This window comes from Mercenaria mercenaria, chromosome 13 (assembly GCF_021730395.1).
Source record: "Mercenaria mercenaria strain notata chromosome 13, MADL_Memer_1, whole genome shotgun sequence".
Classification (NCBI taxonomy): Eukaryota; Metazoa; Mollusca; class Bivalvia; order Venerida; family Veneridae; genus Mercenaria; species Mercenaria mercenaria.
In genome coordinates this window covers 27,761,642-27,774,977 of record NC_069373.1, presented here as the reverse complement: position 1 = coordinate 27,774,977, position 13,336 = coordinate 27,761,642, and the positions used below count along the sequence as shown (strand labels likewise).

The window sequence follows — 13,336 nt, the reverse complement described above, 5'->3', positions numbered from 1 at the left end:
TGCTCTTCTACAACAATGACTAAAATTCTAAATTGTTATCATTTTATGTGGGAGAGGTGGATCTGAGTCTGGGTAGGATGTGTGATGGTGTAAAACGTATTTCATTTCGTAGGGTTGAGTTGTTGTTTTTTTAGCTCACCAGAGCCAAAGGCTCAGGGTGAGCTATTAGGATCAGTCATCGTTCGTCGTCCGTCCGTAAACTTTGATCAATTTGATCCCGCCCCATGGAGTTACTTGATTGTACATAGAAAAATCTTTAAAATTTTCTAAAAATAAACCAGAAGGCCTAGAGCTTAGATATTTGACATGTAGCATTGCCAAGTGGACCTCTGCAAAATGTTTTCAAATCATGGCCCCCGGGGTCAAAAATCTTCAAAATTTTTCTAAAAATAAACTTTACTTAAAGTAATTTACACAAGCCTCTAAATGTTGAAATCTATTTGCATATCTTACGAGGAAAATATGCACACATTTAATTAACAGAAAACTTACGACATGAAACGCATGTGTATTGTTTTCCCGCCAAAATATAATACAGAGTGCTTCAGCAATAAATTCATTTTAGTGCTCAGAGTTCAGGATTTTTGTTTTGAATTTTGCGCGGCGACATCGAATAAAAATGGCGGCATCCATAACGTTTTCAGCTGCAGCGCCTACGAGTTTAATCGGGAGAGGTATATTGAATGAATACGACAGGTAACCCTTCTCAGGACCAGAAATGGACAGGAAATAATAGTTCCCACTGTAAATACTCTTTTGATTTATATTGACCTGAAAAAGAGACTGGAGTAGCCCTTCCGCAAACACAATATCAGTCATGAAACGCACGTGCTTCTTTCCCGCCAAAATTATAATTATGTACCCACAACGTAATTATTTTCACAAGGGTGCACAATCGATCTCATTTCAAATTTACCAAAAGTATCCTAAGATGTTGAACAAGAGGTTCTTACAGTTTTGTATATAGTATTTTTTTGTGGTTTAACACGTTGTTTTTTTTGTGTTTTTTTTTCTTTAGAACGGACAGCAATATTGCAGCAGACGACTTTGTGCACATGAATAGTTGACGCTTTCTATAAAAGATTGATTCTTATTTGCAACATAATTGAAATGTATGTGCAAAAATAACATTTTACATCTAGAAAAATACTATAACAGTCTGACGTAAGTATGGTATTTCGCGCTTACCGTATTTTGGTGTGTATAGTTCGCGGTAATGTATAGTCCGCATCTAATTTTTGCTCTAGAAATGGTCGGAAAATTTAAGTTCTAGCGTACTAGTCGCAGTTAAATTTCGGATTTTTTCCCCAGCAATATTTAATATTTACCGGCAAAAAAGTTATGGCGGCGGCCATATTGATGCCGCAGACTGAATTATTATCACAACCTGATTGGTGGAAATCGGACAGTGTTATTTTCGATCCCAGCCGTTTCGTACCAACAGTAGTATCGGTAATAGACTACATCAAAGAAAAGCGGTTTTTTGACACTAATTGGCAGCAGACGGTTTGCGTTTACATTCTGTAATTATGCAAGTTAAAGTGTGAATTGTTTGCACTGCAATTATAACACCTTTCCGTGTCATGTAATTAACCATGTTCTTTTGATTCTGAGTAAAACGATTAACAAAATAACTCTTTTTGGTTTGTAAAAAATTGAAAAAATTTCTTTCAAATTTTTTAATACGCTAAGAATTAGTATAAACAATGTTTGGAATAGAGGACGGATCTGTACAGATTTTATCCAACCCGGAGTACATGTCAATGGCGTCCAGTAAAACGAAAGTAGAAACAAACGTAATTCAAACTGCAAAAACATATTTAAATTAAAGTCGTTCGTAATTTTAATAGTCTGTATGGGTTTTTTACGATATATTTTATTGAAAGTAACCGCTGTTGGTTGAAAAGCCGCCGATATTAATATTTTTTATCCTTTTTGTTCGTTCGTAACAGATGCACATAATTTTGCGAGAGCTACGGTCAGAAAATTGGCCAGAAAAAAATTCTGCTGGCAATGTTCTGTCGTATAGGTCGCAGGAACTTTTTCAGGCAGCAAAATGGGTAGAAAAAGTGCGACCTATACACCCCAAAATACGGTAGCTTTTTGCACTCGTCGGCAACATGAAACTAATTTTGTAAGCTTGTCAATGCAGCAATCATCAGTCATCTAATATATTTTTCACACCTTGTGATGCAAACACACTGGCTGATGTAATTATTGTCCAGAGATAGACATTTGGGGGGTTAATTGAAAGTGATAGACGTTCGGGGGTTAATTGAAAGTGCTGCTCTGTTAATGTTCGCAGCTGATCGGAACTTATAAAAAAAAAAATATTCTGCTCAGTGGGCAAATAAAAAAATTAGGAGCGCGGTGTTTTTCGTGGGTCGGTCGGGAGACGGCAAACAAACCTAATTTTAATTTTGGCCGTGACTAAAGCAAAGAAAATAATACCCCAGTCACACATACGGTGCGGATAGCTACGTCTAGCCACAGATAGAAACGTAGTAATCCGTATCGATCCGTAACTGAGCCGTACCTTAAAGTAGTAACCCGTATCAATCCTACGTTTCTATCCCTAGCTAAACGTAGCTATCCACGCCGTATGTGTGACTGTGGTATAATGTGATTATCGTAGCAGGTCTGTTGTAAACCAAACATGCCCAAGCAAAGTAAAAGAAATAAACTATATATCCCTGATCACATATAAAAAAGAACATGATAAAGACCTGGTTTTCTCCTGTATGTCTCTTTGTTGTTGATAATTCTGTCTTCCTTGTATCATCATTAGACAGCAGGCTTAATTAGAAAATAAAGTCTAGGAAAATAAAGTATTTACACTGATCAGTTTTTGTAAACCCTTTTTTTTTGTCAGATTGTGTGTGTACAATGTACCTTAGAAATCCCTTAGACATTTTCAATGTCCTTTATGTAGAATGACTAAGGTATTGTAGAATCGTTAATAAAAAGTCACTAGGCTTATTTTAATGACTCATATTTGAATAAGTAAGTACTCAGGCTTATCCAACCATGTTGGGGTTTTACAATTCATGGTCTATGAGAGATGCTGTCTGAGGGATGTGATATCTAGTGTGACGAGGTATGGCTTTGAAGTAAGCACCTTGTACAAAAATATATTTGTTGTTTAATTTTGAAGTAGTTACTGAGTAAAGATAAAGATTAAATAAATTAGTTTGTATCTGTGTGATTATGGTTTTCGTATTTGAAATTATTACTAAAAGAAGAAGTGACTAAGTCAGTTTAGCTATGCCAGATGGCAACCTGATTGACTAGAGCTTTGGAAAGTTCAAGGTTTTCAGTCAGGGAGTCGTCGGCTATCATCTCTCTAATATTTTAGCTTGATCATTTTATGGAACAATTTCCATTAACAATGCCTATAGTGAGCAACTGTTTTATGAAATACATAAATTTCTTTTTGAGCCAAAAAAAGAAGAAGAGAAATGCTTCTTTATAATGACATTAGTTTTGAAACAGAAAGTCTATATTTTTAGTAAGATAAAACCATTTCTCTGGGGAACATTTAGTGGTGTCAGGCCAGATAAATATTGCTGTTGAATAATATATAAGGCAGAAAAATCCAATAGCAGACATAATGATCTAGTAGACATATTACCAAGTTTAAACAAATTCTCGAGCCCCATTCCGGTTGTTAATCGGAGCTACCATTCTTGATTTTATACATTCATATTTATTTAAGCTTTAGAAGGTTCTATATCTGGCAATCATTGATTTTGATTATTTTGACAACATTTAAGCCAGTTATGTTCACAGTAGGGTGTTGATTGATTTTAGGGCTTAAGACTTCATGATGTAATGTTTAAATACTTCAGAAAGTGTAAATTTAGGGTCAACATTTAAACTAAGCTTCCTTCTCGATAATAATCAATGCCTAAAGGCGGGAATTTATAAAAGTACAATGTTAAGTGGGGTTTTTAAGTCAGACTTTAAATGGACTGGACTTTGAATATTTTTGGTTCATTTTGACAGTCTACAATTCGTAGCAGTTTCATCAATAAAACATTGTACTTGAAATATGTAACTATCTTTGTCAAAATACTTGGTAAAGAAATATTTGAAACAATAAATTTTACAATTATTTTCTAATTAAATACAAGTACAAAAATGTATTTTGAAAAGAGTGACACTAATTGAGTGGTTTGTTACTAATAGTCAAGCAAAAAAAGTTTAGATGCCCTGGAGTGGGGAATGATGCCCGATAGGGGAGAATGGGGAAATGTTTTTTGATTAGTGGGGAATGATGCCCAGGAAGGGGAATGATGCCCAATAGGGGAGAATGGGGAAATGTTTCTTGATTAGGGGAAAATGATGCCCAGGAAGGGGAATGATGCCCGATAGGGGAGAATGGGGTAATGTATCTTGATTAGGGGGGAATGATGCCCAGGAAGGGGAATGATGCCCAATAGGTGAGAATGAGGAAATGTTTCTTGATTAGGGGGGAATGATGCCCAGGAAGGGGAATGATGCCCAATAGGGGAGAATGGGGAAATGTTTCTTGATTAGGGGGAATGATGCCCAGGAAGGGGAATGATGCCCATTAGGGGAGAATGGGGAAATGTTCCTTGATTAGGGGGGAATGATGCCTGATGCCCGATAGGGGAGAATGGGGAAATGTTTCTTGTTTAGGGGGAAATGATGCCCGATAAGGGGGAATGGGCAAATGTTTCTTGATTAGGGGGGAATGATGCCCAGGAAAGAGAATTGCTGCTGGATAGTGGCAATTGATGCCCAAGAGAGGCCAGTGCTGCTCGGGAGTGGGAAATGTTGAAGATTTAATTGTAGATTCTATCTAAAGTTATTATTATTTTTCCATTGCTGTTTTAGTTATAGCTCCACCAACCCATTATTTCATGTCCTTATATGTTATGCATGTGACAAGTCTTGTTGCTTTCTGGAAAGACAAGTAAGCACGTTTTTTTCTCTACATTGCAATAGTTTGCCTGTTGCTAATGAAATAAACTTTGAATTATTTTACAGTTGTTGTATTGTTACATTGAATTGATGTTAATGTAAAACATAGAAAATAAGTTATCATAAATTTTGTAAATGAAAGAAAAAAAAATCTTATTTCTACTGAGTAAAGCCACAGGTGGCAGTAACGTACCTAGGATACAGTATGGATCCATGAGCCATATGCACTTAAATTTACTACAATTATAATGTTTTCTTAGGAAAAAAATGACAAAAAGCCATTTTGAAAAAAAAATTGCTCCTGTGACAATGAGCCATGAGAAAGGTGATCAAGAACAGTTTGACATGTGCATTGCTTCCAGGTCCGTATTTTTTTCCAAAACAATATTTCCTTATCAATGGTTGGCCGCCTTTTCAGCAAAAGATTAATCTTTCAGAAAAACCTTACTTCAAAACCCAGTTCCAAACCGTTTACGCATCACGAGCGAGCAACGGCATACGAAACGATAGTGATTTCTCCACCGGAATAAATCCCACACATTTTTTGCATCGAAGTCTCCCCGCTAAAACACATCAAGCTCACAGTGCGAGTTTAAAATAATGTTATAACCGTTCATAACAGACTAAACACAAACTAACAAGACCGAAAACTAGGTTCAATCCTACTTTGTTACTTACAAATCCGCTATTTAACATATTATCTTTCGGAAATTACCTTTGCTTGCCATGATTACCGTTGACAAGACGGTGGTTGTAAAGAACATTTTCATTAGCGGAGACAGTTTACGTATTTCAAACGTAGCGATAAAATCCAGAGTACCCGAATATAAACAAGCAGCGATGGCTCACGAGGATTATTTACCAAATTCAAATAAATAACAACTGGTAAGTAATTAAGTAGAATTATGTCTCCCCCAGGAGACATATTGTTTTTGCCCTGTCCGTCCGTCCGTCCTTCCGTCCATCCGTACGTCACACTTCATTTCCGAGCAATAACTGGAGAACCATTTGACCTAGAACCTTCAAACTTCATAGGGTTGTAGGACTGCTGGAGCAGACGACCCCTATTGTTTTTGGGGTCACTCCGTCAAAGATCAAGGTCACAGGGGCCTGAACATTGAAAACCATTTCCGATCAATAACTAGAGAACCACTTGACCCAGAATGTTGAAACTTCACAGGATGATTGGTCATAAAGAGTAGATGACCCCTATTGATTTTGGGGTCACTCCATCAAAGGTCAAGGTCACAGGGGCCTGAACATTGAAAACCATTTCCGATCAATAGCTAGAGAACCACTTGACCCAGAATGTTGAAACTTCATAGGATGATTGGTCATAAAGAGTAGATGACCCCTATTGATTTTGGGGTCACTCCATCAAAGGTAAAGGTCACAGGGGCCTGAACATGGAAAACCATTTCCGATCAATAGCTAGAGAACCACTTGACCCAGAATGTTGAAACTTCATAGGATGATTGGCCAGAAAGAGTAGATGACCCCTATTGATTTTGGGGTCACTCCATCAAAGGTCAAGGTCACAGGGGCCTGAACATGGAAAACCATTTCCGATCAATAACTAGAGAACCACTTGACCCAGAATGTTGAAACTTCATAGGATGATTGTACATGCAAAGTAGATGACCACTATCGACTTTGGGGTCGCTCCATTAAAGGTCAAGGTCACAGGGGCCTGACCATCGAAAACCATTTCTGGTCAGTAACTTGAGAACCACTTGACCCAGAATGTTGAAACTTAATAGGATGATTGGTCATGCAGAGTAGATGACCCCTAACGATTTTGGGATCACTCTGTGAAAGGTCAAGGTCACAGGGGCCTGAACATTGAAAACCATTTCTGGTCAGTAACTTGAGAACCACTTGACCCAGAATGATGAAACTTCATAGGATGATTGGTCATGCAGAGTAGATGACCCCTGTTGTTTTTGGGGTCACTCCGTTAAAGGTCAAGGTCACAGGGGCCTGAACATTGATAACCAGTTCCGATCAATAACTTGAGAACAACTTGACCCAGAATGTTGAAACTTCATAGGATGATTGAACATGCAGAGTAGATGACCCCTGTTGATTTTGGGGTCAGTCTATTAAAGGTCAAGGTCACAGGGGCCTGTTCATGTAAAATCATTTTTTGGAAATAACTTGAGAACCACTTGACCTACAATGTTGAAACTTAATAGGATGATTGGACATGCAGAGTAGATGACCCCTATTTATTTTGAGGTCACTTGATCAAAGGTCAAGGTCACAGGAGCCTGAACAGTGACTTGAGAACCACTAGGCCAATTGTGTTGAAATTTAGCGGGATATCTGGACATGCCAAGCAGATAATCCCTATTGCAGCCAACAATCAGTGTCTCTTTGACTTTCGCTCCTGACCCCTTTTGACTTCTTGCCTATAGGACTTTGCATTGGGGGAGACATGCGCTTTTTTACAAAAGCATTTTCTAGTTGAACCTTATTTTTAGTCTTGTTAGTTTACATTTAGCCTATTCTGACTGCTTGCAGTGCTATTTTTAACTGACATGGTGTACTTGATTTGTTTTACGGGGGAGACTTCGGTGCGAAAAATGTGTGGGATTTATTCCGATGGAGAAATCACTATCGTTTCATATGCCGTTGCTCCGTCGTGATGCGTAAACAGTTTGGAACTGGGTTTTGATGTAAGGTTTTTCTGAAAGATTAATCTTTTGCTGAAAAGGCGGCCAACCATTGATAAGGAAATATTGTTTTGAAAAAAAAATACGGACCTGGAAGCAATGCACATGTCAAACTGTTCTTGATCACCTTTCTCATGGCTCATTGTCACAGGAGCAATTTTTTTTTCAAAATGGCTTTTTGTCATTTTTTTCCTAAGAAAACATTATAATTGTAGTAAATTTAAGGACACGTCACGGCTGAGATAGTTTAGCATTATTACAATACACAGTCGGTATTGAAATTGTGTTTCCAATACATGTGCTCATTAGATAAATCCTCAATATATATGTGAAAATAAGGGATGTGTTTTGTATGATTGCAACACTGTGAGTTGCTCCAATTATTGACAAATGACTGAAACAATAGGAATTTGTACGAGAGACGGATAGACAAAATGACAGTGAGGTAACAATATATTCTTTTATTGTTTTAATGTATGAGTTGTAAGCTACAATAAAGAATACCCATTTTATGAAAATCAAACTGGAAGTTAGAAATAACAGAAAAAAATTAATTAGATCATGAGTCATCATATACCTGTCAAAATTTGTCATTAGTTTTCACGAGCTGTCAAAATAATTTTTATCTCTCTATTCTGCAAATGCATTGTTTTTGAAAGTATTTTGGACGGATATTGTAGTGTGTAACTTACATTACATTCCACATTAATATTTGTGCTTGAAATTGCTTTGTTGAGCTCACCGACGTCACATATGAATGTCTATTGTTTTAGTTTATTTTCTGTTATAAAGGTACCAGATCTCAATATTAAGATGTAAGAATTGTTCCTTTCTGGTAGACAAAGGAAACTATTTGGTTAAATCATAATAATATTATAAAGGTTTTTGGAAAGAACTGAATATTATTCTTTGTTTTTTTGTTATTCACCGGAAATTCAAAAAGTGACATCACCTTAAGGGCATATGGCTCATGGACCCATACTGTATCCTAGGTACGTTACTGCCACCTGTGAGTAAAGCTAGTAATGTATTGGCCTTATAGTTCACTTTGTTGTTATTGAATTTCACTTACTGTAATAACTTAGATATATGCATAAAATGAATTTTTTCTATTCAGTGAGAAAAGTTTCAATTTCTTCAAATTGAAATGAAGACTTAAAACTGCTTATTCACTTTGACTACAAGCAGACAGGGATTTATTACACAATGAATACCATGCTTTCATTTGATACTTCATATATGATTGAATTGGGGGAAGTCTTTTGTATATGTTTCAATTGGTTATACCAATAACACCAATATTTCAGTATTTTTCAATTCATTTAATTAGGTTTGGTATTCAGTTTGATCAATACTATTTGATAAGACACAATGAAGTAGGCTATGAAATTTTGATCCAGATTAAAACTTTTGATACGATTGTCTTTTCACAAAGCGCCAAGTTTTTATATCGTCCAAGTATTGTTAGACTGTGTTTTATATCAATTTGATGTGTTTTAAATTTAAATGTATGATTAGGAACGTTATTGTTGCGTTGCCAAAGGGATGAAACGTGTGGGACATGGCTAACATGTGAGAATGGTTGATATATAGCTGTGTCATTGTTCTATGTTTGTGTCAACATGATTAATTAATTAATGATTATCAACTGATTAAATTTTGAAGTTTTTTTTTTTTTTAAAGTAGTATATAAATAGTAATATATAAATGGAATTGTGTTTGGTTACAAGCATCAGATTTAGAACTAAGGTAGACCTTGACCCAGTTTAATCTTTTTTAGTTGTAACTTGAGTTCCAACTCATTGTGACAATGGGGCTAATGTTTGGACATCTCCTTGCACTCTACCTACAGACTTACACAATACAGTCTCTTGCACTCTACCTGCTGACTTACACCATACAGTCTCTTGCACTCTACCTGCTGACTTACACCATACAGTCTCTTGCACTCTACCTGCTGACTTACACCATACAGTCTCTTGCACTCTACCTGCTGACTTACACCATACAGTCTCTTGCACTCTACCTGCTGACTTACACAATACAGTCTCTTGCACTCTACCTGCTGACTTACACCATACAGTCTCTTGCACTCTACCTGCTGACTTACACCATACAGTCTCTTGCACTCTACCTGCTGACTTACACCATACAGTCTCTTGCACCATACAATCTCTTGCACTCTACCTGCTGACTTACACTATACAATCTTTTTGCACTCTACCTGCTGACTTACACCATACAGTCTCTTGCACTCTACCTGCTGACTTACACCATACAGTCTCTTGCACCATACAATCTCTTGCACTCTACCTACAGACTTACACCATACAATCTCTTGCACTCTACCTGCAGACTTACACCATACAGTCCCTTTTATACCATGCAATCTCTTGCACTCTACATACAGACTTAGATGATATAGTCAAGCTGTGAGATTAAATATGACCTCAACTAATGGGTAAGATGCCAAATGCTTCTCTAACTTTGTAGTATCAGCTTTAACTAATGACTTCCCATAAATTAATTTATATGTTACAGTTACCTGAGCAGCAATGGAGGATTACCAAGGTTGAAGCACCTAGATCTGTCAGGCTGCCTGAATGTGGCTGGAGAGGCTGTCAGTGGGTTGGTTAAAACAGCACCATACCTTGATCCAGCTCAACTTTTTTACTGTGATAACATTCTGGATGGTCCTTACGCAGATACAGCATCTGGATGCCAGAACCTGCAGTGTAACAGTCGGGTATGCTGCAGGTGTGGAGAGTAAATGTAAGTTTTCATATAGATCTTTCAAACTCGTATAAAGGGCCTGAAATATGCTGATACAGCATCCATTTTCCAGAATCTACAGCATCCGGATGCAAGAATCTACAGCATCCGGATGCTAGAATCTACAGTATCCAGATGCCAGAATCTACAGTGTCACAGTCATGTAAGAATTATGCCAGAAATATGAGAGAAAAAATAACGGTCCAGTTGAAAGAGATAAAATCCAAACGACATGTATTTTAATGTATATTTTCAGAACATTTTCAAGTGTGAAATTTTGAAAAAGAATGAATTCATATTGATATTTTCAAAGTTCCGTGTTGTACTCGGGATGAGCCTTCATCTGCAAATAAACTGCAAGGTTAAGTTCATTACAGATTCAATGAGTATTTTTTCATGTCAGAGGGGGATTTGTAGATAGCTTGCTTTTAATCCTAAATTCAGTTTACAGTACAAACACTTGGGGAATGTTCAATATAAAAAGCTATTGTACATATGACTTCAACATGATTGAGTGGGCTTATTTACTTAGTATTATATTTCCAGTCACAGAAAACAGAGATTAGAATTTGCTTTTAATTTCTTGATACAAGGGTTAAGCCAGATCGTTACTGGCTAATTACAGCATAATTACAGTTTTCTCAATTGATAAAAGACTTTTGTGTATTGATTTGTGGCAGAATTTTTTCCCTATTGATTGTAAACTACAGACTGGTCCTTGCAATTAATCCTTCAGCATAATTACATACCACCAGATCATGAATTTTTGTAGTGGACTGATTTTCATAGATTTCATGATTACATCAATCCGTGAAATTTGATCTGGATGAATAAGCAAACTGTGTAATCATTGTAGTTTTAAAGTTTGAAATCAATGAATTCATGTGCCTGCCAAATGTTTGTTTTTGCTTAAATCACCAAAATGATTTCACAGTATAAAAATAGGTGTTATATCCTTTCCGCAGGTATTAACGTCTGATGGCCCTTTCACGCTTTCATAGAAACAACATTTATTACACGAAACTTATTTTGAAAATATTTCTGAAATGTCTAGGTCTGCAGCTCTCAAATACGGTTATATCTTACATCTGAGGCATATACTGACACTCTCAGACAACATCAAAAATGACATTTTGAGCGATTTGATGAAGTTCCAAAATTATCAATGTACCCTTGGTCCGTTACGGACCCCTGTGGGATTTCTGTTTATCCAGAGCTCAAATATTTTTTCATAGATTAAAAGCTGACATGCTGTACTAAAGCCCAGGTAATTTCAGTTCGTAATAAAGTGCTGAAAATTGGCTCCCCAATAGAAAAAAAAAAAGAAGTCCATGCGCATACATTTAGACGGGGTGACCCCTGCGCGTGACCCCTGACTATCTACAAATCAAAATGCGGCTTTCGTTTTCAAGTTTAGCATTTCTAATTTCATTTTATTTGCTTCAGGAAATAGCTGAAGGTCGAGTGACGTCATTTTCTGTGTTGTCAAAAACATACATATGCCTGGCGAGATTGCATAAATATGTGCTGGTCGTCCTAAGGATATAAAGTTTATATAATTGACTGGTGCTACTTATAAATCTATATATTATGGTTTATACAACTGAAATTTATGCAAATAAAAATATTTCACAGGTTATGTTATGGACAAGATAGGTAAGGGTCTTTAAATAGAATAGTTCCAGCTGAGCAGGAAGTGCTCGGGGTGAGCTATTATGATCGCTCACTGTCCGGCATCTGTCCGTCTGTCCAAACTTTCCTTTAAACAGCATCTCATCTGAAACCATATGATGGAAGTTGATGAAACTTGGTCTGGATGTTCCTTGGGTGGTCCTCTTCCAAAGGTGCTCAGATGGTTCCCCTTGGTTGCACATAGGGGCTGCAAGGGCTAAAAATAGAAAAACCTTTTAATGACATCTCCTCTTAAACTGCTGGTCCGATTTTGGAATAATTTCACACAAAATGTCCTTGTATGATCCACTACCAAGATTGTTCAAATTATTCTGATTTGTCAAAAAAAATGGCTGCCAGGGGGCATGGTCACTTTTCCCTATATGTAAAATCTTTTTGTGTGAAATTGCTTTTGAAATAAATTCATACGAATGGTCTTTGTAGGATCATCTACCAAGATTGTTCAAATTATTCCGCTTCCTTAAAAAACATGGGCGCCAGGGGGCGTGGTCACTTTTCCCTATATAGTGGAAACTTGAAGATTTATTTATTTGGGTTTAACGTCACACTGACACAATTTTAGGTCATATGGCAACTTTCCAGCTTTGATGGTGGAGGAAGACCCCAGGTGCCCCTCCGTGCATTATTTCATCATGAGCGGGCACCTGGGTAGAACCATCGACCTTCCGTAAGCCAGCTGGATGGTTTCTCACTTTAAAATTCTTCCTGCATGAAACTGCTGGTCCGTTTTTGAAATAATTTCACACAAATGGTCCTTGTGTGATCCTCTACCAAGATTATTCAAATTACAGTCAAACTTATCATAGCGACTCACTGAATTGAACGACTTCCTGTCGTATACGACCCTGTTCCGGACCGCCCAACGTAAATCACTATATAAAGTCACTGAATTAAACGACTCCCAGTCTGACGCGACTAACGACCGTAATTTTTGCGTCCCATGACGATTATATAGCTGATTTTAACGACCCTTGGCATTTTTACAGCCTAGAAATTTGCAAGAAATGATTTTCGCACCTTGTCGTAAGCCTGTCAATTAGCGATAATTAGCGATAATTGTTCATTCTTCAAAGAGTTTGCTAAACATATCATAATTATATTTAATTGACCCGTGTCTATCGATTATCGGCCATTTGAACAAAAACGAATATCCACGTGTCTCATAAAGTATCTCTTTACTTTTATTCTTTTCCTAAGGAAACGAATTCCGGATGTTTACTAATGCAAAGTATGGGATTTCGTCATCAATA

At 37.0% G+C, this 13,336-nt stretch overlaps 1 protein-coding gene across 1 annotated transcript in view; it reads left to right on the top strand.

Annotated features, from left to right (window-relative positions):
- LOC123529193 (F-box/LRR-repeat protein 5-like) overlaps positions 1-13,336 on the top strand; it is a 118,208-nt gene that overhangs the window by 63,704 nt on the left and 41,168 nt on the right. The window contains exon 9 of the mRNA XM_045309420.2: positions 10,164-10,394. Coding sequence (XP_045165355.2) covers positions 10,164-10,392 — 229 coding nt within the window. The 3' untranslated portion in view covers positions 10,393-10,394. The remainder of the gene's footprint in view (positions 1-10,163; positions 10,395-13,336) is intronic.